Source organism: Dipodomys spectabilis, unplaced genomic scaffold (assembly GCF_019054845.1).
Source record: "Dipodomys spectabilis isolate Male_0828 unplaced genomic scaffold, ASM1905484v1 ptg000132l, whole genome shotgun sequence".
Lineage (NCBI taxonomy): Eukaryota > Metazoa > Chordata > Mammalia > Rodentia > Heteromyidae > Dipodomys > Dipodomys spectabilis.
In genome coordinates, this window is record NW_024870809.1 from 3036782 (window position 1) to 3062540 (window position 25759).

The 25759-nt window shown below is 37.0% G+C and overlaps 1 protein-coding gene across 3 annotated transcripts in view; it reads left to right on the forward strand.

Annotated features, from left to right (window-relative positions):
• Nucleotides 1-735: 735 nt before the first annotated feature.
• Chrdl1 (chordin like 1) overlaps nucleotides 736-25759 on the forward strand; it is a 118776-nt gene continuing 93752 nt past the window's right edge. For 2 of the 3 annotated variants that reach the window (XM_042690082.1, XM_042690083.1), the window contains exons 1-2: nucleotides 740-1106; nucleotides 4838-4986. In XM_042690082.1, the coding sequence (XP_042546016.1) occupies nucleotides 4890-4986 (97 nt within the window). In that variant the 5' untranslated portion in view covers nucleotides 740-1106; nucleotides 4838-4889. Of the gene's footprint in view, nucleotides 1107-4837; nucleotides 4987-25759 lie in introns of all 3 variants that reach the window. The other variant, XM_042690084.1, reaches the window with a different exon arrangement.

Below are 25759 nucleotides of genomic sequence, written 5' to 3' on the forward strand. Positions count from 1 at the left end.
ACTATGTATACAATTAATATATTTTACTTTTTATATGGACATACAAAAAGTTTTTTTTTAAAAAAGATGAAGTGCTATCGTAGGCCTTAGATGACTTTTGATGTTTCTTTGCAAGCATACTATATGGAATGAACACTTCCTTGGAATAGTCTGTATCACCTAAGGCATAAGCAGTGTTGTGATTTTAAGACTGGACCTTATATCAATTTTGAATGTTATGGACCACTAAAACAGTGGTAGGGTGGGAGTATCTTTAGCAGGGTCCATTTCCAGGTTGCTTGGGAGCCCTCTTTGTAGCAGAAAATGGATTTGTAAGCCCCCTCCAGCCTCATTTTCCCTAGCTTCACCTAGCCCACCAAAGTATTTTCATTTGATATGTTGAGGATATGGCAAATGCCCCTAAATGATACTTGGCGGGTTTATGATTCATTTACATGCTGCACACAGACCAGGAGAGCAGGGAAAGGTCATTGTCCCACAAAAGAAAGGGTGCAGGGTTTCTGAGCCAGAGAGTCAAGGGAAGGCTTGATCTCCCTGGTGTGCGCCAGTGGCAGAGCTGTGGGATGCATCCAGTGCAGAGGGGAGGGACGGGGGACCAGAGCAGCTGTGCGGTCCCTTTAAGACCCCAAGGCTTGCCTAGCCAAAGGAGAGGGGGAGTGGGGGCGCTGTGTGATGGGAAAGTGGCCGGCTGAGCCACACACTTTCTCTTGGTTTTAAACTATCAGGTCGGGGGAGCAGGAATAAAGCTGTATTGTAAGACTGGCCAGGGGTGCGTGCTTGCGGGCTTACCGCCTGAGCAGGGCTGCGCCTCTGGGTTGAAGTAGGGAGCCGGCGGGCTGGCGGACAGGCGGGCAGGTGGCCCCAGGCTGCCGCGCCCGCGCCTAGGCTCTGCCCACTGGAGGGGAGTAAAGAGGGGAGGGGAGGGCGCTGCTACTCCCTCGTGGTGTGAGGGCGGTGATGTTTTTCCTCCCACCCACTTTGGAGTCCCCCCACCTCCTGCGCGCACTCTAACTCCACCACAACCTGCGAGTCTCAGACCTCGGAGGAGCGCCCCGGAGAGTTCAGAGCGCGTGCACGCGTGGCAGACAGAGGCGGCCAGTGATCAGGTCAGTGAGCAAGTGCCCTGCGTCCTCTTCTTCCACTTTCCTTGCCAGCTTTTGCACAGGTGGGGTGTCTTCTGTTGGTCTAAGCAGCTCTGCAAGTTACTCAGGGCTCCTTGAACTCTCTTACATGCTATTGCAACCGTTCAAAGCTTCAGCTGCCAGTAACCAGGATGAAGGTGAAGGACAGGGCATTGGGCCTACACAGATTGGGGGCTTTAGATTCGAACCCACTACCGGTCACTCTGCCTGGCCTGTAGTTTTACATAGGATCTTATCCTTTAGGAAGCAGATCTATCAACTTACCTAAGGGACTTGGCCTCCTTCCTTTATTACAGCCTGTGTCCAGGAGCCTGTTTTCTCATTAACTGTAGTGCTTTGGACCAGTAGCTGATTAATACGAACTAAAGTTAATGAAACAGGGTGAATGGACCTGAGGCTCCTCTTACCTCTGGGAATCTGCCACATTCTCTGTCCAGACTACTAGGGACACAGTTTGAGACTTGGAAAGTGGTATTGCCAGAACACGAGGCCTGGAAAACCTGCCTCCCACTGCCCTGAGTCTTGCCACTAACTCAACTCATTTGAGTTCTCTCTCCCCTCCCCCACTACCCATTTATTTTGAAGGCATAGTTGTGTGAAATAAAGTGAAATTATAGGTAGGGATGTGTCTTGCAAGCGAAATGCAAAGTGGGCATTGTTTGCCAATCATAAGGGGTGATGAAGGCATTACCTCTGACAAGATAAACCTAGTGCTAAAATAGCTATTTTCAGTGACAACCCACCAGGAATTAACTGAGCTTTTCTTGTTGGGTGGTAGTGTGGAGAGAGAATTTGAGCTGATGGACAAGAGCTTGAGACTTCGGTGTCTTTTGTATTGTTCGTCAGAAGGGAATTGCTACTTTAGGGGCTATTGGACAGATGATAGTGAATATGAGATTACAAGGTCAGTCAAGCCTCTGAAGACTTAAACAGACATCATTGGCTGTGAAGAACCGGCTGACATATGCTCACCCCTTAGCTTTGTTTTGAGATACCGCTGATCCAATTCTATCCAGGAGAACTGTTCTGAGAGTGGGTGCCTGTCACTTGATGGCTCAGACTGCTTTGCAGTTAAAAAGAGCAGTTGATCTCTTTGCTGGACACAAAGAAACAACATGAATGTTATTATAGGCATAAGTGAATACCTTTTCCTTGGCATCCAACACATTTCTTGCAAAGCAGAGCACACATGCTCCCATCCAATCCTCACTCCTACTGTTAGTTGCAATTTTGTTTGTTACTTTTTGATTCCCAGATCTCCCCCAAAACATGTTGGTGGCTACATTTCTAAGTATCCTGCAAAAGACCTAGCCCAATTTCAATGGTACAATGGCCTGTGTGAAGCAGACAGAGTTAATGCCGAAATAACTCCAGTTAACTGGGTCAAAGTATAATTTGAAAAATTTAGGACAGTTTGGCTCTTTGCAAGAATAGAGTCGGATGTTTCCTGAGCAATGTTTGCAGTGTTTATTGCTGCTGTCCCAACAAATATCTTGAACCACCCCACTCCCTCCAAATTAAAAGGTAAAGAAGAGAAACTGAAAAATGGTGAGAACTGGAGAAGAAACTCTTTGTGACTCCTATTTTTGCAAGAATACAAAGGCAGGGCTTCAGAATCTTGTAAATCAAAAAAATGAATATTTATAACATGATTCACTTTCTGATGTTCTCTATCACCACCTAGGAGGCCACACAAATGACAGGAATGCCAAAAGAGATTAATTACTCTAGTCACCAACTTTTCTATTTGCTCATAAAATTAGTACCCAAGAAAAGCAAAAAAAAAAAAAAAATCTAAGGGCTATTTTCTTGCCAGCTTGAGTTATGAAGCAATGCTACTGTTCACTGAATCGCCCAACCATTGTACAAGAATAACAGTCCTGTTGATCCTTGCATAGGGAGATCTAAAAGCCATGGTTTCCAAAACACCCCTTGAGATCTATATATGATTGTAATAAATTAGATTTTAGAAGTTAAAAATTCTGTATTTTGGGGGCTGAGGGAACAACCTTAGTAAAATAATCTCAGGAAGAAAGTTACTGAGGTGGTTAGCTGTGTTAAATTGTTCATGCAAATGCCTTGCTTCAAAGGAATGGTAGCTCTCAGACCACAAAGACATTCTGAAAGTGGATCACAGACTCACAGAACTGACCAAGCTATCAGAACTCAGGCCTTTGAAAGACTAGGAACATGCGCAGGGAGAATTGGATCACTGGTTAAAGTGCCAGGAGATGACAGAGGAGAGAGGAGAAAGAATACTGCCAGGTGCCACAAATTCTCTTTGAAAGCACAAATTATCTCTGGGATCAATTTGCCATCAGCTACGTACTCATAATTTTAAACAATTGATTTTGACTGGTCCTGGAAACTTTATGACATTTAACAAATCATTTAAATAGGGATACAGGTGGACCCATTGCAGCAATGATTTGTGCAAGTCCTTATGTTGAAAAACCAACTTTACAACTTTGGCAGGGAGGGGGGAGGGACATGGGAAGGGTTGGGAAGGGGAAACAAAGGAGGAGGCAACAATGCTTGAGAAGAAATGCTTGATAAGAAATGTACTCATTATTTTGCCCATGTAATTGTAACCCCTCTGTATGGTACTTTCACAATTAAAAAATAAAAAAATAATTGAAGCTGTAACATCCACTTCATAGGCAAATGAGAATTCCTTTTCCCAGTTGGGCATCTTCTTTCAAATTCTTAATGTTTTCTGTGTTCCTACCAATTCTTAATTCAGATTGGACTCTGAAAATATCACTGAATTCAGTTCCTTACCCCTGATTGAATGTGGTATTTTTTCAAATATTTAAGAATTTTCCAATCTCCTGTGGGAAGAGCTTTGCAAATCTATGGAAATGACTTGTGACTAGATACATCATTTGTGTGTGTGTATGTGTGTGTGTGTGTGTGTGTGTGTGTGTTCAAGGATCTAAAGGCTTAAGATTTTTTCTCCTTAGCATGCAAATGCCAGTGTCACATTTTAAAGAATTGTAGTTGCTTTAGCAGTCTTTTGCATGGTCGTGTCAGAGAAACTATTTCCATTAAAATAGCTCATTTTAAATTATTTCTCTATGGACTTGACATAGAGGAGTATGTCTGAATCTTTTCAAGCAATAAAACTTTTCAGGTGTTGAATTACATCCACTTGCTAATTACAGCTATCTTTTATAACATAAGACACATACTGGAAATCCATATAGATCATTGCTAGGACACAGGAGAAACTGATCTCTGACACAATGCATGATGGCAGTAGTGTGAAGCTAGTTGTCTAACTTCTATTTAGACATTACATTTGGCCTCTATTACTTTTCACTCTGATTGTCAAAATAACCCTTTTGCAAAGTTTAACACGCCCCCCCCCCCCCCATCTCTTGAGAAATCAACATTCATTCCCTTAGCAGGGAGGATTTCAAATTTTATTTTTTGTTTTCCTGTTACTTGCTCATAAAGATCTCCCCCTTAGTGTTCAACAGAAATACATAGTCACTCACTTGAATTTTCTCTTACAATCTTTGCAAGACAGGAGAAGCAGGTCCTTTCTCCTAAGCAGGCAAATAATGCTTGCAAGGAGGATCTCAATTCTCCAGCATTTTTTTCTAGCAAGTTAGAAGGCTATGTGTCAGTGAGGTCCATCAGTTCCAAGGACTCTTTTTAAATTCTTTTTATTTCTGCTTTTTTTCCAACAGCTTGAGTCTACCATACCTTGAAGGCTCTGAGTTGTGTTTTGCAGTAGCCCAAATGTGGAAAAAGTTCAAAATAGGAGGCATGAAATACATCTTTTCTTTGTTGCTGCTCTTGGTCTTTCTCGAAGGAAGTAAAACAGAGCAAGTGAAACGTAAGTGTCTGAAGTTTCAAAACTGAGAAACTGTCTGCTAATTTCTTTGTAAGTGTGATTATAACCAATAGATATGTTAATTTAGCCCAAATGTGGCCATGCCATTATTCTGATAAGAAAGTAAATGTTAGTGGTTTATGCATGAGTTGATGGAAGAATGAGAGCTTTGAATTAGACCAGATCAGTGTGGAGCTATTTTTCTGATTCTCATACAGTTTTCATATCATAGAACACATACTGCATTAAGCCCATTTCCCCTTTCCTGTTCTAAGCTGCACAACTCTCATTCCATTTTACATAACTCTACAAATATCTGACAGATGAGCTGGATTTTTTCCCAAAATTCAGACTCTTCAGCAAAGCTTTTCGTTTTATGAAAACTGAAGAACAGGGGAAAGAGAAAAATTAAAGCAGGTTCTGTCTATTCCCTTATGCACAAAAAAAGAAGAACAAGAAATCTACACATTGACTGGAATCAGATGAAAAATCCTTTGAGGAAGTTGAAATTCTGAGGAAAGTTAGCAAATTGAGTGCAATTTCTTGAAATGAAGTGTTTGCAAAGCCAAGGAATATTGCTAGAAAGTCAGCAATCCGAATGATGGGTTAACACATTGGACAAAGTAGAGAGAAAGGGAGGGAGAGAGTAGTTAACTCTCCTTGCTGCCACATTTGGGAAATTTATGAGTAACGCTTGTAATATATGTGCTGATTTTGTACAGTGTGGCCTCACCTTCTTGGGGCCATTGGCAGCCTGTTCTGAGGTAAATGCTTGTACTAAATTTGAAGGAAAACCCAGGGCTCTAGTTCTCCCTTTGTGGCTACATCAAAAAGAAACACAAAGTGAATTGGTCCAAGAGTTGCATTCTCTGCTCCAATGAACTTATTCATGAGAAGGAGCTGTGAAAATGTTCTTGGTAGGAGCTACAGCAGCATCTGAAGCCCATCACTTGAACATTTATCTTCTTTATCAGCTGAAGTTAAATATAAGAGACTGAATACTTGCTGACAAAGAATGAGTTGCCAAGCTGATTCCATTTTCAAGTGTATTTCTGTTTTAGTATGGTTTTTTTATTGTAAGGTGATTTTTCTTCCCATGAGAAAGAGTAGCTTTGATTAGGTATTTAAGCTTGAATATCTACTATAATTGAGACACAAAAGCAAGTTTAGCAGGGCATAGCCAGATGAAGCCTTCATCAGCTTCTCTTTTTATGTTCCTAAAACTGCCTCCTTCACCTTCCATTTAAGTATAGTCCATGTTAGCATCCTTATCTTCCAAAAATCCTCCTTGATTTAAATGACTATGATGGCAATATTTTTTATTCATTCTCAGCTCAACTCACAATCATAGTTTCTAAAATGATGAAAGGAGTAGCACTGCATTCATAAACTGCTTTTTTGAATGGCAACTACTTAGTAAAATTACTGTGGAGGAGAGATTGTAACTCTCATTAGACCATCTCTTTTGGGAAGTTTTTCATATTTATGAAGAATTGGGGGATAATTTCCATGTAATATTAATTTTGACAAACCAAGGGAAAGTGTTTATAGACCAACAAATGTAGACCAAATCTAATATTTGCTAATGTTTCCTGGTGCCTATAAGGGTTTCCCAAACCATTTTAATATTTAGTTGATACTAAAGTGATTATGTGATGGATGGACCAAGGGACCAGTTCTGGTCTAATATTTCAAGATTATAGTTATTAAGATATGGAGCAAAGGTTATGGATATTCCCTAATCCATGTTGCCACTCTCCCAAACATGCACAAAATCATCTCCAGTGAAGAAGAAACCTAAAGAATACTTCTTATGTATGTTAACTCCCCCCCCCCCCCAACGGACACAGTATGCATGTGCAGGTATTTATATTGCAGCTCTAACAGTGAAAACTTAGAAGCAGTCGCTAGGGGACATGTCAATCCATAGGGCAGTAGTTACATAAATTATCTAAGTACTGTAATATGTTAAAAATACTACTCATTAGCAGGGTGCTGGTGGCTCACGCTTATAATCCTAGCTACTCAGGAGGCTGAGATCTGAGGATCGTGGTTTAAAGCTAGCCGGGGAAGGAAAGTTCATGAGACTCTTATCTCCAATAAACTACTAGAAAAACAGAAGTAGCGCTGTGGCTCAAGTGGTAGAGCACTCGCCTTGAGCTGAAGAGCGCAGGGACAAGCGCCAAGCCCAGAGTTCAAGCCCCACGACCGAACCCCCCCCCCCCAAAAAAAAAATACTACTCATTGAGCTGGGTACCAGTGGCTCATGCCTTTAATACTAGATACTCAGGAGGCTGAGTTCTGAGAACTGGGGTTCAAAACCAGCCCAGACAGAAAAGCCCAGGAGACTCTTATCTCCAATTAACAAACAATAACCCATTGAGCTGTGGCTCAAGTTTTAAAGTGCTAGACTTGAGCACAAAAGCTCAGGGACAAGGCCTACGCCCTGACTTGAAACCCCACAACCAGCCCCCCAAAATATGCATTGAAAATGAAGTAGCCTTGGAAAAATCCTTATATTGACTTATTTTTAAATTCTTAAATAGCAAACTTTGTGTGTGCTCCCTATAGAAAACTATTGAAAGTATTCAGACTTCATAAAGTACACGTACCACTTAACTCTTTCACTTTCTAGTAGTTTTTTCTGTGTTCTTCCTATCTTTACTCCGTTACAAAACCATACATACAAGTCTGTACTTTTTACCTTTTTCAAAAATTAAATACTATACACATTTTCCTGTAACTTGTTTTACTCAACAATGTGTCTAAATATCTTTCAGTATAAGAACATTGCATTCTAGCAGTGTTGTTTTCTTTCTAATGTTTTTATAATTCCAGTTGTGTTTAAGTGTGTCAAGTTTTATTTAACCACTCTTTATTTGTAGATATATAGGATGCTTACAGCTTTTGCTATTACAGGTAAGGGATTAATAAACACCTTTAGATATTAATGAAAGTATTTGTGAGAAAGTGTTAGGCACATCAATTGTCAAAGTATGTTAAGTTTTAATCTTGGTCAGTGCTGCCAAATTGCTCTTGAAATGTTATATTAATTGACTTTCCCACTATGTATGGCTGAATGTCTACTTAAAATTCTTTCACCAAGATTATTTTTAATTCTTGTATTTTGGAATCATATTTCACCTTTGCTTTGATATTTTCTTATTGCCATAGTGTCTTTTAAACTGCACTTTAGTTAAATTGAATTTCTTCTGGATTGCTGATTTTTTTCATTCACATTGCATTTCTTTTTATTTAAAAAAGCTTATTCAATTGGATTTTTTGTGATTCCAAATTTTGCTTTAACTTTATAGAATTTGTGCTTTCATATCCACATTTTACATTTTTTTGTAGTTAGGTTGTCATTCACTTTATTTCTTTTTTTTTTTTTTTTTTTGCTGAATTTCTTCTTCCTAGGAAGACCTTTCCTATCTTATATTCTTGCAATGGCTTCTGCTGCTGCCATCATTTAGGAGTTTTATCCAGGGTCCTCCATTCCATCTGAAATTTATATTCACATATGGTATGAAATAAGGATATCATTAAAAAAAACTCTACATGATAGGTTTCGATGTTATTTTTGTTCTTCTTGTGCTCCCTCTATCTAGTCCAAAGTTTTCAAAATTGGCAAGAATTGCAATAGGGGAAAAGTCCTTTAAAGTAAAAGGACTTATCATTTCCCATACTTTAACTCTACAAGTCTATAGAAAGTTATGATAGTTGATAAATAGAGTTATTTTTAAAATTATAAAGGAACTGGAAAAATTCAGGAAATGTGAAAATGTAGAAATAATAAACCTTTACATCTCTCCTTACTGCCTGTTTCCATTATCTTTAAGGAAGCTCCAGTTTTTAATCTTTCAGGGCTGATTAGAATATAAGATTATTGGTCAAGAGTGCTGTTCTGTGGCCTATTTGTTCTCCTGTTTGTGGCAACAGGGTGGATTTTCAGTGGTGTCTTTATACTGAAAAATCCAATTTTAGTTGCTGTAGAAATGTGAAAAAGTCTCACAAAAGTTCTTACTTTCCTCCAAGAAATGGTCAAGGTTTGTGCTGCCACTTGCTGCTAGCTAATTAGCCCTAGTTCAGTGCTCTCACAAGTAGGAAGACTCTAGGTACAACAATGGAAGAATGAGCCATTTGTTGCATATGCAAACTGTCCTGCATCAACAAGGTTTGAGATACTTAGCCAGGAAAAGATCTTTCTACAACTCTATTATGTTCCATTGTTCAAGTTGTAGTCAATGGGGCCAAAAGCTCTTTTGAAGTTCAAAAGAGCATAACATTCTCAGCATAATATTCATGCAAATATGGGACAAATGGGCTGGCATTTCCTCGTTTTAGCAGAACTAACTTAGTTAATGAATGATTGATCAAAGTGAAATTGAAGAGTTGAGGTTTTAAGAGTATTTAATTTTTCTACTCAAGCTGATTTGAAACTTTGGCAAAGTAGCAGGGTATAAAATTAACCCTCACTTACTTTAAAAAATTAACCTTCAAAAATCAATGGCTTTTCTTTTTTTTTTTTTGGATCCAGTCGTGGGGCCTGAACTCTGGGCCTGAGCACTGTCCCTCAGCTCTTTAGCTCAAGGCTAGCGCTCTATCACTTGAGCCACAGTGCCACTTCCGGCTTTTTTCTTTTTGCTTATGTGGTGCTGAGGAATCAAACTCAGGGCCTCAGGCATGCAAGGCAAGTGCTCTACCACTGAGCCACCTTCCCAGCCCTTAATGGCTTTTCTGTATGCCAACAATGAGAAGAGTGCAGCTGAAATCAGGAAAGAAACTCTTTTTGTAATAGCCCCACAAAAAACAAAATACCTAGGAGTTAACTAAAGAAGTGAAGGACCCCTATGATGAAAACTTTAAAAACCTAAAAAAGGAAATTAATGAAGAACTTAGGAAGTGGAAAAAACTTTTCATGATCCTGGATTGGGAGGATTAACATCGTGAAAATGGCAATATAGCCAAAGGCTATATAAAAAAATCAGTGTAATACCTATCAATATCCCAACCTCATTCTTCAATGAACTAGAAGAAGCAATCCAAAAATTCATATGGAACAATAAAAGACCCCGAAAAGCAAAAACAATCCTTAGCAGAAAGAACATCACTGGAGGAATATCAATTCCACATTTCTAACTCTACTACAGAGCCATAGTAATAAAAACAGCTTGGTACTGGCACAAGAACAGACCTGAGGACAAATGGAATAGGACTGAAGACCCAGAAGTGAACCCACAGACCAATAGCCACCTAATGTTTGACAAGGGAGCTAAAATATTGAACGGAAGAAAAACAGCATTTTCAGTAAATGGTGCTTGCAAAATTGGTTAAACACCTGTAGAAAACTAAAGCCTACGGATTGGGAGAAGATATTCACTAGCCATAAAATGGACAAGGGTCTCATATCTAAAATATACTTAGAACTCAAAAAACCAAATCCCCCAACAACAAATCCTCAAAGAAACAACTGCCCAATTAATAATTGGATTAAAGACTTAAAGAAAAACTTCTCTAAAGAGGAAATAAGAATGGCCAATAGACACATGAAATGCTCAACCTCTCTGGTCATAAAAGAAATGCAAATCAAAACATTAAGATTCCACTTCACCCCAGTTAGAATAACAAACTATAGATGAAGCTAAAACAAAATCACAAAAATATATACTACAGTAATTGACAGCTTTTTGTAGTCCCAGGATCCCGGATCATGAGGATAGCCTTTCTGTTTCTTTTGAAAGCCATGAAATATTAGCACAAAGCTCAAGCAAAAAATCTCCCAAACCTTTCCAAGTGGTAACAATGTGGTTCCTCAAATTAGTTATCTTTCTATGTGCAAAATGCACACGCGCGCGCACACACACACACACACACACACACACACACCCCTCCTCAAGCTTTATCTGGCAAATCAATTTCAGATATGTCTCACAGTATGCTCAATTTTCAAATTCATGTCAACGTTCTCATGGTATAGATCTATTTTAATGTATCGTATTTTTACAATTTAATCAATATTTATGACTGATAACTTCTATTACATGGGAGTCATTAAAAAGCAGTCTTCAATTTTTTTCTTTAGTTTTGTTTATTTAGTTTTGTGGCTCCAAATTATCACTATTGTACCATTTCCCTACTCTAAAGATTCTTTTTCCATGCATTTGGTTTGTCCTATTATTGTAAAATATGTTTTTAACAGCCATAGGTCCAATTAAAATTCAGATACATATTGTTTATATATATATATATATATATATTCAAGAAATCTAGTAACCACCGATGCTGGAGAGGATGTGGCCAAAACAGAACCCTACTGCATTGTTGGTGGGAGTGTAAACTTGTTCAACCACTTTGGAAAGCAGTATGGAGGTCCCTCAAAAGACTCCATATAGAGCTCTCCTATGATCCAGCAATCCCACTTTTGGGCATTTACCCAAATGATCACAAACAAGGCCAACTAAGACTACCAGCACAACTATGTTTATTGCAGCATTATTTACCAAAGCTAAAATATGGAACCAACCCAGATGTCCCTCAATAGATGAATGGATCAGGAAAATGTAGTATATTTATACAATGGAATTCCATGTCTCCATCAAAAAGAATGACATCGCCCCATTTGTTAGGAAATGGAAAAACTTGGAAAAAATGATACTAAATGAAGTAAGCCAGGCCCAAAGAAACATAGGTCCCATGGTTTCATTTATTTGCAATAACTAGTATAAGTCTAGGACAAACAGAAAAGGTGAAAAGCTATGTACATATGACCATATAAGAAGATGTTAAGTGAAATGAACACCAAGATAGGGACACAAGAGGTTTTATCTTTATTGCTGCTGTTTTTAATGTATTTATAGTGTACTATGTGATTTTTTTGTTTCTTTTGTATGTTCTTCCCCCATTTTATAACCCTTGTTTTCACTGCATTTGATTCTGGTGCCCTGAATGTTGTTTATACATTTTTCTAATTTGGGGAGGGGAAGGAAAATAACAAAATGCTGAATTACGGATACAGGTTGACCCATTGTAACAATGAGATGTACAAGACACTATATTGAAAACGAACTTTATAACTTGGGGAAGGGAGGGAGAAGTTGGGAAGGTAGAGCAGGAAGGGATGGGAAGGGAAAAACAAAGGAGGAGCTAACAATACTTGGTAGGAAATGTACTCATTACCTTCCTCATGTTACTGTAACCCCTCTGCACAGTATTTTTACATTAAAAACATATCAAAAGAGCATTTAATTTTTTATTTCCAATGGGTCAACCTATACCAAGTCTGACAAAGGGTTTGGTCAGAAAAAAAAAATGCTCAGGTATCTCATTTGGCCTTCCAAGGTTTCTTAAATGAATCGTCAGTGGACTAGATCCTCATTTATTTTTCTCCTTAGGATGCAAGCTTCTGACATTCATATTTTTGGAAATGGTTATTAATAGGTAAGTCACCCAAATGTCAAAGAAAAGGAATATGGTACTTGGAAAGTGTGACATATGTGAAGTATAGCCTTACAAACCCACCCAGAACCACCATCTATTGTGAAATCGAGCCAGAAAGGAATGACTCTTCTAGGGTCTTCTTGATATATTATGTAATAGTAAAAAGCATGAAAAAGAACAGACCAATCATAGAAGATTTTGCAGAATAAAGACTACATTAAAATTAGATAGATTTCATGTGGGTACACACCTATAATACAACTACTCAGTAGGCAGAAGTGGGAGGATTGCAGTCTGAGGCCATTCCAGGCCACTGTGAGATTCTGAATAGCAAATGAAAACAGAAGGCCTAGGTGGAGCAGGGTTCAAGTGGTAGAATGGTATTCTAGCAAGTGGTGAAAAACTCTGAGTTCAAACCCTAGTACTACAAAAAAAATCCTGAAAACAAAACAGTAACTTATAAGGTGGCATGAAGACTATAATTATCCTAAATTCAGAACTCAGCTCCATTAATGTTTTATGTTCCTCGGGAATATTTCTTCATCTCTCAACCTTTAATTTTATTATCAGTACAATGGGAGAAATAACAGCATAATAAACACCACCATGATCATTTGAAGATTAAATGAAATTTTATATACTGAATTCTTTTGCACAGTTAACTTTTTGAATACAAAGCATTATTGCTTTGCTTTCTTGCACATGGCTGGTGTTCTAATCCAACTTTTGGCTTTTTAATTTGACACAAAATCTAATGAACTTTTGTGCTTGGCCTGACTTTGAACTCCTCCATGTCTCACTCTCCAGAGTAGATAGGAATTACAGGTGTAATCTACTAGTGTCCAGCCCACAGTTAATTTTTAAGAATTATTGCCATGATAGCAACTCTTTCTTATAAGCCGAATGATGCAATGCCTTTAAGTGAAAATCTGAGACTCCATGAGATTAAATGACTTTGTGGAAAGATAATTCCCAGCTAGAGTCAGAACTAAAGCCCAGGTCTACAAACTCAGCCTTCTGTTCACAACATCAGCTTGCCTCTGGCAGTTCTCTGAGAAATCGAGTTCATTTTCTCGAATAAAAAAACAGTCTTTTATAGAAGCTCCTTAATATGTAAGAGATTGTCCAAGTGAATGAATAAAGAACTTTGTAACAAGAATTTCTAAGGGAGGCAATAGAGTATTTGGGTGTTAACAGCTTGAGATTAGGATTGAAATTATTCAGAAACCCATACTCACCCAAAGAAAAGTTGTGCAGAAGTTTAAAAATATATACCTCACTGTTTATATTTCTTAGATTTCTCTGACTTCTCAGTAGGATTAGAATAACCTTGTAGTTTAGTGGAAAAAGGACTATGCTTAAATTAGGAGTCCTAGTTTTTGGACATTCTTTTCATTCTTTGCTGTGTAACATTGGTTGAGTCATTCATGTTCTCTGAAGTAAGGATTGTTTACATATAAACTGAAAAGAATTATTACTCTCTGGACAGAGATTTAAAAACAAAGTAGAGGCTAGGTATATGGAACAAGGAAAACCAAGGCACTGCTTCAGGGTGCTTTGAGCAAACTACCTAGACTTTTACTGTGTTCACAAGGTATTTGCAAAGAGAATTTAACTTATGATTTATCTAGCTGCTTGTAATAAGATTAGAGACAGGTTAAAGATGAAAGAGTAGGTGTAAGAAAGTGATAGTAAAGGTGATATCAGAGGCCATCTGAAGAGATAAGGAAATATATTTAAGGTTTATTTTGGTATTTATGCTTTAACTTTGGCTTATGTTTCTTTTTTCTTTTCTTTTTTTTTGGGGGGGGGGGGTCCAGTCATGGGGCCTGAACTCTGGGCCTGGGCGCTGTCCCTCAGCTCTTCAGCTCTAGGCTAGCACTCTACCACTTGAGCCATAGCGCCACTTCCGGCTTTTTTTCTTTTTGCTTATGTGGTGCTGAGGAATCGAACCCAGGGCTTCATGCATGCAAGGCAAGCACTCTACCACTGAGCCACCTTCCCAGCCCCTGGCTTATGTTTCTTGAAAGGATAAAAAGAAAAACTTTGAGGTTGTTGAAAAAGTTAGGTCTTTTTGTTTGTTTGTTTTTGTTGGTCATGGGTCTTGTACTCTGAGCCTGGGCACTGTCCTTCAGCTCTTCAGCTCAAAGCTAGTGCTCTACCACTTGAACCACAGGGCCACTTCTGGTTTTCTGGTGCTTACTTGGAGATAAGAGTCTCACGGACTTTCCTGCTTAGCTTGTCTTTGAACTGCGATCTTCAGATCTCAGCCTCCTGAGTAGCTAGGATTACAGGCTTGAACAACCGGTACCCGGTCAAAAAGTTTATCTGTAGAATTTTTCCACCTCACTTCTACTACTGAAGCAATTTGATTGTGACAGATTTGAGTAAAGCACTTGATGTGTAGTTCAAGAAGACCATTTGTAATTTTGTTTCATATAAGAACTAATTTTCTATTTTGTTTCTCTTCTTGACTTTTCATAAAGGAAGAGGGCAAATATTAAATTATAACTCAATAAAGGTCTTTCTGTAAGTATTAAGAAAATATGTTCAAAGTACTTGGCATTTGATTGATCTTAGTTAATTGGAAGATAGGACAGAAATAATGAACAAACGGATATTTAATAGGACTATCATATTGGATTGTCAACTCTCAGATGCCCTAAGTATCCTTTATATTAAAACAGTTTTTTCTGATTTAATTATGGATGCTTATGGCTAAACATACAGAACATCTATAAATCTCATAAGAAAAGCAAAAATCTTAAGATATCTCAATATATAGGGATAACAATAATTATACCACAAATGTGGCACAATATATGATATGTAAACATAATATATATGTACATAGTCTTTTTTCTAAGCCCAAATGTGCATACATATTATTTTACAAAATGAGGTATTGTAAGTAATTTATTTTATTATGTCAGTTCACTATTGGATTCTCTGAATCAGTGGACATATAATCCTCATTGTCTGAAGTGAAACTTGGGTGGGATATATTTATTCTATTGTGAAAATTTCAAGATTCTAAACTTGTATTCTAAACTAAATATAAAGAAAATATTTCCATCAAAACAAAAACTCTGCTTTAGTAGATACTTTGAAGCTGAAGTGATGATAGGAAGAATTATTTTAACAAGAGCTTGGATTGTTTCCTCAAGTCCTATGGCATATTACACAGAACAGATTATTTTAGTCAGAAGAAAAGACAGGTCAGTTTTCACCAGCCAAATAGTCTTTCTGCAAAAGGATTTCCCCACAGGCCCAGACTAATGAGAATACCATCAATTTCCAGTTATCCATGCTAATACAAAATAGACGGGAACAATGAATTGAAATTTGATGGCAAATCCCCAGTTCTCCTCTTAACCAATGGTGTCACTTTGCTTCACTTTCGAACAGATTTGAACTATAGATCTTTTCATTGGATTTTCCTACCTGCTACTAGAAAACAGAAATATCCACAAAGAAAGTAATGGGAGGGTCAGGATATTAACACAAACCTCAATATATATTATGGTGAATTAGTTTGGGGTAAATGATCCAGTGAATAAGAATGAGATAGTTCCTGGATAAGGGAGTAAGCTGTACGCACAGAAGGAAAAATTTGACTTCTTCTTGGATTCCTTTTCACTGGTTTTCACAGCCTGGAAATTTTCAAAGTTCTTAGGGAATCTGACAAGGTCTTCAATTCTAGAAACTCCATTTCAGAGACATAAGGAAAAAAAAAGTATGTATGTTCCCCTTCATTTTGCCACAAGTTTGACAAATGACAGAAGAGAAGTACTTATTCATTTTTCCTCATTGTTCTGGGAGCTTTCTAAGGAAATAATTATAAAGTGATTTGTTTACTTGATGTGCCCACATAATGCAATGAACAGAAAAGTTTCATCTCTCCATTTCTACTGACCATATGTGTTAGGATAAATATAGTAATACTGACGTGGTGATGTGTCTACAGTAATAGCTGTTTTCCAAAAGAGTTCATAGGAATGTTTCTTGATTTTGAACTTGGTGATGGAGTTACTGAGTTTTAACCTAATCTTTTTCTTTTTGTGTCAGTCCTGGGGCTGAACTCAGGGCTAGGCTCTGTCCTTAAGCTTTCATGCTCAAGGCTAGCACACTACCACTTGATCCATAGCTCCACTTCCAGCTTTTTTGGGTGGTTAATTGGAAATGAGAATCTCACAGACTTTCCTACCCAGGCTGCCTTTGACCCATGATCCTCAGATCTCAGCCACCTGAGTAGGTAGGATTACAGGTGGTGTCTGCCATTTTTGCTTAATCTTGGCAAATGGGGAAAATACCTATGGTGTGGTGACACACCTCTTTGTTGTTGACTTTTTATAATCATTGTTCTATTAACCGGGGCCTCTGAAGCATCAGGGATTTTCACCTCTAATTAAGGCCAGCTGAACCATTTGGAAAATAGCTATGATGATGCAAGTTGAAGGTGCATCTCACATGTTACTAGAATTTCTTGTCAACCAAATTCTATTCTCAAATGCCACTAGGTGATAATAAGTCGTGCATTCTTCAGCTGGTGTCGCTCAGCTATTGGTAAAGAATCCCTTTACCTTTTCTTCCTCATATCTCCTAAACATTACTGCACTATAATTGTTTCAAATATTAGACTATTTGGGGTTCTTATCCAAGTCGTTATGCTTGGATATTTGGTATGGCTGATTATATGGTGTAGCTCATTAAATTTTCCTGGATGTTGCCAGAACTTTCTTAATAGTTCAAATTTATAAGTAGGTGCATAAATTGACTTTATCATCGATTCTGAAAATTGACAATTGTCCAGTGTTTCCATAGAGATAACAGTTTATGTGCTAACCCTTCCATTTTGGATGGACTTGTTTGCTCAAACATGTCTTAAAGATTATGGTATTTACATTTATTATGCACTTGAAAAATATCAATGTCAGTAATTGCAGAGCCCTGTTTAATAGCATCAATGACATTACTGTTCTTGCCTGCCTCTAGTTCTTGAATTTTACTCATTCAAGGAGTTGTGGATTTCTCTCTGGGGTATAATTGGCTAAATCCCATACTGTGGAGATAATAAGACTAATGTACTTGATGAAAAGCCATTATGTTTGCATTAGGATCAGGTTTCTCTCAGGATTAGAATTTGTAAGATACTTGCCGGCTCAAGAAGCATAGTTTGGAAGACACTGGTACAGTAATGTGGGATCAATGCCACCTGAGCATTGGAGGAAAATGCTGCTATGTTTGAAAAGAATGAAAATAAACTTTTACCTGATTTCAAAGCTCTTGGGATCAGGTGTAGTATTCATGGTATTCGTGCTCTGTCATTAACATAGATACAAAAAATGTGAAATCTGCCAATGAAGTAGTGGTATGAGTGCTACAGCACCAGTCTTGATTGAAAAAGCCTCTGTCATCTCTGCCGTTTTCTGTAGTCTATATTGAATGTGGCCTTACTTTCCTGAATACAACACCAGCTCTTTGAAAGGTGATTAGAGCTGTGTTTCAAAGGTAGAGTGTAAATTTGAGAAAGGATTAGGGAACAATGTATGGAAAAGTTCACTTTGTGAGTTTTGAAGGTAAATGAATGGCGCCTTATCAACCACATAGCAATAGAGACAAAATGATACAATGATCAAAAGTCCTTGGTTTCCACGTGAGACTATTCAAGTTTAAATCCCACTTCATACTTGATTTGTAATGTCAACCTGAACAAGTTAAAAAACTGAAAGACTCCTTGTCTGTGCTTTATATTTATTTTTCTTCTGTCAATACAGCTAATATTCGTCCATATCTTAGGACTGTTGTTAGAATTTACAGATTTTATATATGTAAAATCTTTAGAATAGAACCTGCCCCACAAAAAATGCTCAAAAGTTGGATGCCTAAGTCAAGTAGAAAGGTGTTAAGCCTTAAGTCAGAGCATTTTTAGTAGTGCTTGAATCCATACAAGCTTATCAAGGGCTTGAGTGTTTTTCAGCAAGCAAGAAGAATCTAGCCTAAGATGACTTCCTTATTACTCTGAACAACAAGAAATCCTACTATGCTTCTTTATCATTGAGCTGGGAATATTAGCCGTTTTTCTTGAAGTTCTGGCTCCTTGTTTTTACTCTTGCTCCTTATCTCATTTAAGAAGCTCTAATAACAAACTACAGTGCTTTCACTACTATTATCACCATCATTCTCACTGATTCCATGTATCTAAGACTTGGTTCCCTGGCCACTTTAGTCATTCATCCCTTGTCTTCTGGCCTTGGAGTCAAATTTAGATCAGGAAAATGCATACCATTCACACTTTGACTAACAATCCTCCTTATTAAGCTGAATTTGGGAAAAGTGGCACCTCTCTGCTGAAACTAGTTTGGATTGTGTCATACATGAATAATGATAAGGTCAGGCGCATTAAATATATTCATTTAATAGTGTCTGAAATATTCTGTGCTATTTCTGAAGAAAAAGAAACTTATTTAAAAGTGACAGACAATATCCTCTTTGTGGCATCGATATATACTTTTTCAAAATAGACTCTCCTACCAGTTAAGATCTATAACAATTTAAATGAGAGTTTTAAAAATGCATGCACTTGAAACCAACATAATCTATCATAGTTATCTGATTTTAGTGATTGCTTAGTCTTACAGAGGTCTTTATCTTCTTTTACTCCATTTCTTCTTAGACTAAGAAAGGAGTAAATCATCTAGGCATGCAGAATGTATAGCAGATAGCAGTATCTTGTTCAATGTTATTTTTTTTTTTTTTTTTTTTTTTTTTGGGTCCGGTCATGGGGCCTGAACTCTGGGCCTGGGCGCTGTCCCTCAGCTCTTCAGCTCAAGGCTAGCGCTCTACCACTTGAGTCATAGTGCCACTTCCGGCTTATTTTTTTCTTTTTGCTTATGTGGTGCTGAGGAATCGAACCCAGGGCCTCATGCATGCAAGGCAAGCGCTCTACCACTGAGCCACCTTCTCAGCCCTCAATGTTATTTTTTATTGTTATTATAAAGGTGATGTACAGAGGAGTAAGAGTTTCCTAAGTCAGATAATGGATTATTTCCTTTTGGACAATGTCACCCCTTCCTTTGCTACTGCCCAGTTTTTTCTTCCATTCCCCACCCACAAGTTGTTTAGTTCATTTTAAACATACTGTTTAGTGAGTACCACTTCTGCATTTCAGATTTCTTTTTTGTGCCAATATTAAGGCTTGAACTCAGCCTCACACTTTCAAATGGCTTTTTTCACTTAAGACCCGTGCTTTACTACTTGAGCCATACTTCCACTTCTGTCTTTTGGTGGTTAATTGGAGATAAGACTCCACATTTTCCTGCCCACGCTAGCTTTGAACTGTGATCCTCAGACGTCAGCCTCCTCAGCAGCTAGGATTACCTGACCCAATTTCATATTTTAAAGTTGATCTGATGTCAAACACTGAGTAACAATAATTCAAAAAATACAGAATCAAATATATAGTTTACAAGTTCTACAGTGCTTGACAATGTAGACATAAATTTATGAAATAATTTGTTGCTTTACTTCCATTTAAATACTAGTGGTCTGAATCCATATAAATATGACTATTTTTGCTAGCCTAGTAATTTCATTTGAAAGCATCACGATCATGGATTTGCTTCAATTGTACTTTGGATTCTGTCTGAAATGTTCGAATAAGTTGAATATGTCAAATGCAAACCACTAAAGTGTTGGACACTGAGACTATACATTTATTGTCACATACAGTCCCTTTCCTTTCACTCCGAAAGGTAGGGAAAGATGCCTTATTTAGAAATTAGTCTTGGGAAATTCATGATGTCATCAGTTAAATATTTCTTACTCTATCTTTGAATGTTGTGGAATGGAAGTCTAATTTGTATCTGTAAAAAAAAGTTGTATTTTTCAGACTTAGTTAAAGACCACAAAAATTCTGTGTAAAAAAGTACTTTTTAGATTTTTCTATTCTTTCAGATGATAAATGATACTAAATACAAACCCTGGGGAAATATAAGTTAACACAAAATATTAAAGAGAATGAGACTGTCCCCCTTGACAACACCCCAGCCCTTTCAAGTACCCAATTCTTGGTGTTTTATTTTGCTGAACTTTTTGGGTTTCTAAGGAATTACATTACTTGAGATGTCACTTTAATTTACCATATTTCAGTCAATACACTTGTGTATACTTGCATACCACCCAAAGTACTTACTTATATATTTATAAACTAATTTTAACTTCCACATATGAAAGAAAATATGTAATCTTTGGGTCTCTGGTTCTGACTTACTTCGCTTAACATATTTTTTCTAGGTTTTTCCATTTTATTCACAAATGGTACAATATCATTCTTTCTAATTTGAATAAATTTCTGCTGTATATATTTATTACATTTTCTTGATCCATTCATCCATTGAGCAGCATCTGGGATGATTCCATACCTTGGCTATGGTGAATAATGCTGCAGTAAACATAGTTGTGCTGGTGGCTTTAATGTATTGTGGTATGTAATCTTTTGGATAAATGCCCAGGAGTGGAATTGGTGGGTCATAGGGTAGTTCTATGGGTTTTTTGTTTTGTTTTTTGTTTTTTGGGTCCGTTCGTGGGGCCTGAACTCTGGGCCTGGGAGCTGTCCCTCAGCTCTTCAGCTCAAGGCTAGTGCTCTACCATTTGAGCCACAGTGCCACTTCTGGCTTTTTTCTTATTGCTTATGTGGTGCTGAGGAATCGAACCCAGGGCCTCATGCATGCAAGGCAAGCGCTCTACCATTGAGCCACCTTCCTAGCCCTATGCTTATTTTTTTGAGGAACCTCCACCCTACTTTCTAGAGTGGTTGAAAAAGTCTAACCCACCAAGAGTGTATGATAGTTCCCTTTTGGTTACATCCTTGCCAGCATCTGTTATCATTTCTCTTTTTTTTATAATGGTCGTTCTAACTGATGCAAGGTAGAATCTCAGTGTTGTTTGGATTTGTGTTTCCTCTATGGCCAGAAATGTTAAGCATTCCTTTACGTGTCTTTTGACCACTTTTATTTCTTCTGAGAAGGCTCGCTAGCTCATTAGGCCATTCCAATACTGCCCAAAGCAATCTACAAATTGAATGCAGTACCCAACAAAATCACAACAATGCTTTTCAATGAGATAGAGAAAGCAATCCAAAAATTCTTATGGAACAATAAAAAGACCTCAAATAGCTAAAACAGTCTTTAACAGACAGAATAGTGCTAGAGAAATAACAATACCAAACGTCAAATTCTATTACAGAGCCAGAATAATGGAAATAGCTTGGTACTGGCACAAAACAATCCTGAAGATCAATGGAGCAGAATAAAACACCCGGAAATAAATGCACAGGCCTATAACCATTTAATATTCAATAAGTGATCCAAAAACATTTGCTGGAAAAAGACAGCCTCTTCAAAAAATGGTGCTGGCAATACTGGATATCCACATGCAGATAATGAATGAAATGCACTATTTTAAGCTGTATATTACATCTGTAGACTAGTTCATCCTACATAGTAGGTATTTTGTATCATGTGACCTGTGTCTCCCTTTTTCCTCTCTATACCTTATGTTTTATTTTTCTTTAGGTATGTGATTTGTTTTGTGTGTGTGTGTGTGTGTGTGTGTGAGTGAGTGTGTGTGATTTGTTTTACTTAGCATAATATGTACAATAAGATAGTCATCTTTAAAATAAGGATATTTGCCTTTTGCCACAACATATATGGACCTGAAAGACATTATTCTGATTGAAATAGAAGCAAATAAATCGAGAAAGGTATACAGCACTTTTCACTAATCCATAAAAAGCTGGATTTGCTGTGTTTATTACAGAGAAGGACTTCAGGGCAAGAAAGCTATTAAAGATAGTAAAATAATGGCAATATTTAAAGGTGACATAATAATATTTATCATGTACACACCTAAAATTCTCAAAATATGCAAGGCAAAAGTGACAGAAATGTAAGGATAAATAGACAAACCATTAAAGTTAGAGATTTCTACTGCTACCTATTAGCAATGAACAGAGATAACAAGCACAAAAACCAGTGAAGGCCTATATAGATTAAACAGAATTATGAGTTAACAGTATCTGATATCTAGATGACAGTTAGATAGATAGATAGATAGATAGATAGATAGAGAATCTATCAATAGCGGAATACACACACTTCACAAATACTTCACAAGTTTTTATGTGACATTCATCTTAATAGAACACATTGTGGTTCATAGAATGCAATAGTGGGAATCATACAGAGTAAGCTGCCAGCCCGTATTACAATTAAACTAGAAAGCAATAACAATGACAGATGTAATTTCTAAATAGCTCATGGACCAAAGAAGCAATCTCAGAATAAATCAAGTGAGAAAGAAAATACTATGTATCAAAGTTTATGTGTTGCCTTGAAAAATGTAACATAGAGCACCACCTGAGCTTGTTCTACAATCCCTGAGCATATCTATTATAGAATTTATTTTATCACAGCATTATTCACAATAGCTAAACTATGAAATCAGCCTATTCTTCAATTGTTGAATGGATGAAGAAACGATGACACATATACAAAGTAGACTATTATTGAGCTATTAAAAATAAGAAGGACATAATGTTTGCAGGAAAATGGATAGAAATGGAAACTATCATATTAAATAAAATAATCCAGACTGAGAAAGACAACTATCACATGTCAACCCCTCCCCCCCAGCCCACTCACACACAGAATGAAGACCTGAAAAAGTAAATGATGAGAATGTCAAATGAGAGGAGTATATGAATATGGAAACCAGTGAAAGAAATAAAGGAAAAAAGTGATTAAAAGTAAATATGAATGAAATACTTCATATACTAATATGAATAATAAAGTAAACAAAATAATGAATCCTGTTACAATTGTTCTAAAAGAGGTGATAACAGGTGATGATTTTGATTAAATTATATTATACACATATGGAAATATCACAATGAAAGTCCTTTGTACTATTAATATTTTCTAAGAAAAAAAAGGCTGCATAGGAATAGAAGTAAAAGCTATATATGACAAAGATATAGCCACCATCATACTTAATGTGGAAAAGCTGAAACCACTTCCTCCAAAGTCAAGAATGAAACAAGGGTATCCACTCTTCCCACTCTGATTAAACATAGCTCTGGATTTCCTAGTCAGCCCAATAATGCAAGATGAAGAACTAAATAAGATACAAATGAGAAGAGTTGAAAAAATATCTCTTTTCTTGCAAATTAAATGGTCTTGTATTAATAATCCCTAAAGACTCCAACAAACATTTCTAGAACACCAATGAACACCAATGTAGCAGGATGTAAAATTAACATATAAAAAAACAGTAGTTTTTCTATATAACTACAATGACCAGTCTGAGAACTAAATCAGGAAAATCATTCACAATAGCATCAAAGAGTACATAGGAATAAATCTGTCTAAAGAGGTGAAAAGCATCTAAAATAAAAATTATAAAACACTGATAAAAGAAATTGAAAACACTAGAAGATGGAAATATCTCTCATCTTCATGGTCTGGCAAAATAACATTGTGAAAATGGCTGAAAGAAATATAGTGGGAGTTTCAAGTCAATTCTTAAAACTCCCGAGTATTTTTACAGAAAGAAAAATCAGTCCTAAAATTCATATGGAAATATTTTTTTTTAAACCCTTAATAGCAAAAGCAGTCTTGAGCCAAAGGATCAATGCTGGAGGTATCACAATTTCAGTCTTCAAGTTGTACTAAAAAGCCACAGTAACAAAATGCATGATACTGACCCCAAACCGACGCATTGATCAATAGAATAGAAGTCCTAGAATAAACCTACCCAGCCACAGCCATCTGATTTTTGACAAAGAAGCTAAAAATATATGTTCCAACAAATGGTGTCAAGAAAACTATTATCCACATGTAGAAAATAGAAACTAAACTTCTATCTCTAAAAATCAATTTAAAATGAATTGGAGATATTAAGGTAAGATATGAATCTTTAATCTTCTACAGAAAACAAAGAATTTCAAGTTATAGGCAACTTTTTCTGAGCACGACTCCAGTTGTCCAGGAAATAAGAGCAAAAAAAGACAAATGTAATCATATCATTAAAAAGTTTTCTGCACGTTGAAACAATTACCAGAACCATGAGACAGTTCACAAAGTGGGAGAAAATCTTTGGCAACTATTCAACAAATAATGGATTAATATCTATAATATGCAAAGAGTAAAAAAATCAAATCAAAATGATGCTAATATTTCATTTCTCTCAAATAAGAATGGCTATCCAGAAAAAATTCTGTCCAAGATTCAGAGAAAAAGGAACACTTACATACCATTGGTGAGACTATAAATTACTATAACCACTAAGCAAATCAATATAGAGGTTAATCATAAACCTAAAAATAGAACTACCTTATGACACTTTTATGCCAATCTTGTGGATATATTTAAAGGCTTTTAAGTCAGCATGAAAAAGATACCTTCACATCCATGCTTATTGCAGCACTATTCACAATAGCCAAGTTATAGACCAGGCTAAATAAAAGGATAGAAGTAGTATATACACACAATGGAGTATTATTCAGCAATAAAGATGAATGGATGGAACTGGAGACATGCTGTTGGTAAGCTAAGCTAAGCTAAGAGGACAAATATTGTATGTTTTTATTCATATGCACAATGAACACTTAAAATAATAACAATAACAACCATAGGACCTGGGCATCATAGGAGAACTGTCTAGTGTGGAGTACCAGTCAAGGTACATTATCATTCAGTCTATGAAGGTTGAATAATGAAAACACTGTGAGCTGGTGGCTCATAACTGTAATCCTAGCCACTCAGGAAGTTGAGATTTCAGCTCTGACTGAGACTCTTATCTCCTATTAACCACCAGAAAACCAGAAATGATACTGTGGCTCAAAGTGGCAGAGCAACAGCCTTGAGCAAAAGAGCTCAGAGACAACGTCCAGATCCTGTGTTCAAGCCCCACAACCAGCAAAATAAAAGAAAAGTTTAAGGAGCTGGTTGCCAGTAGCTCACAACTGTAATTATAGCTACTCAGGAGTCTGAGATCTGAGGGTCTTGATTCAAAGCAGCCCAAGTAGGAAAAGCCTACAAGACTCTTACCTTCAATTAATCACCAAAACCAGAAGTGGAAATGTGGCTCAAGTAGCAGAGCATCAATTGTGAATGAAAAAGCTAAGAAAGAGTACCCTGACATTGAGTTCAAGCATTCATACAAGTACAAAGAGAAAAAAAAAGATTGCTTGGCTACAGTCAAAGTAGTGCTTAGAGGAAAAAATTATAGAAGAGAACTAATATAGTACAAAAAGAATTACTTAAAGTCAGCAATCTAG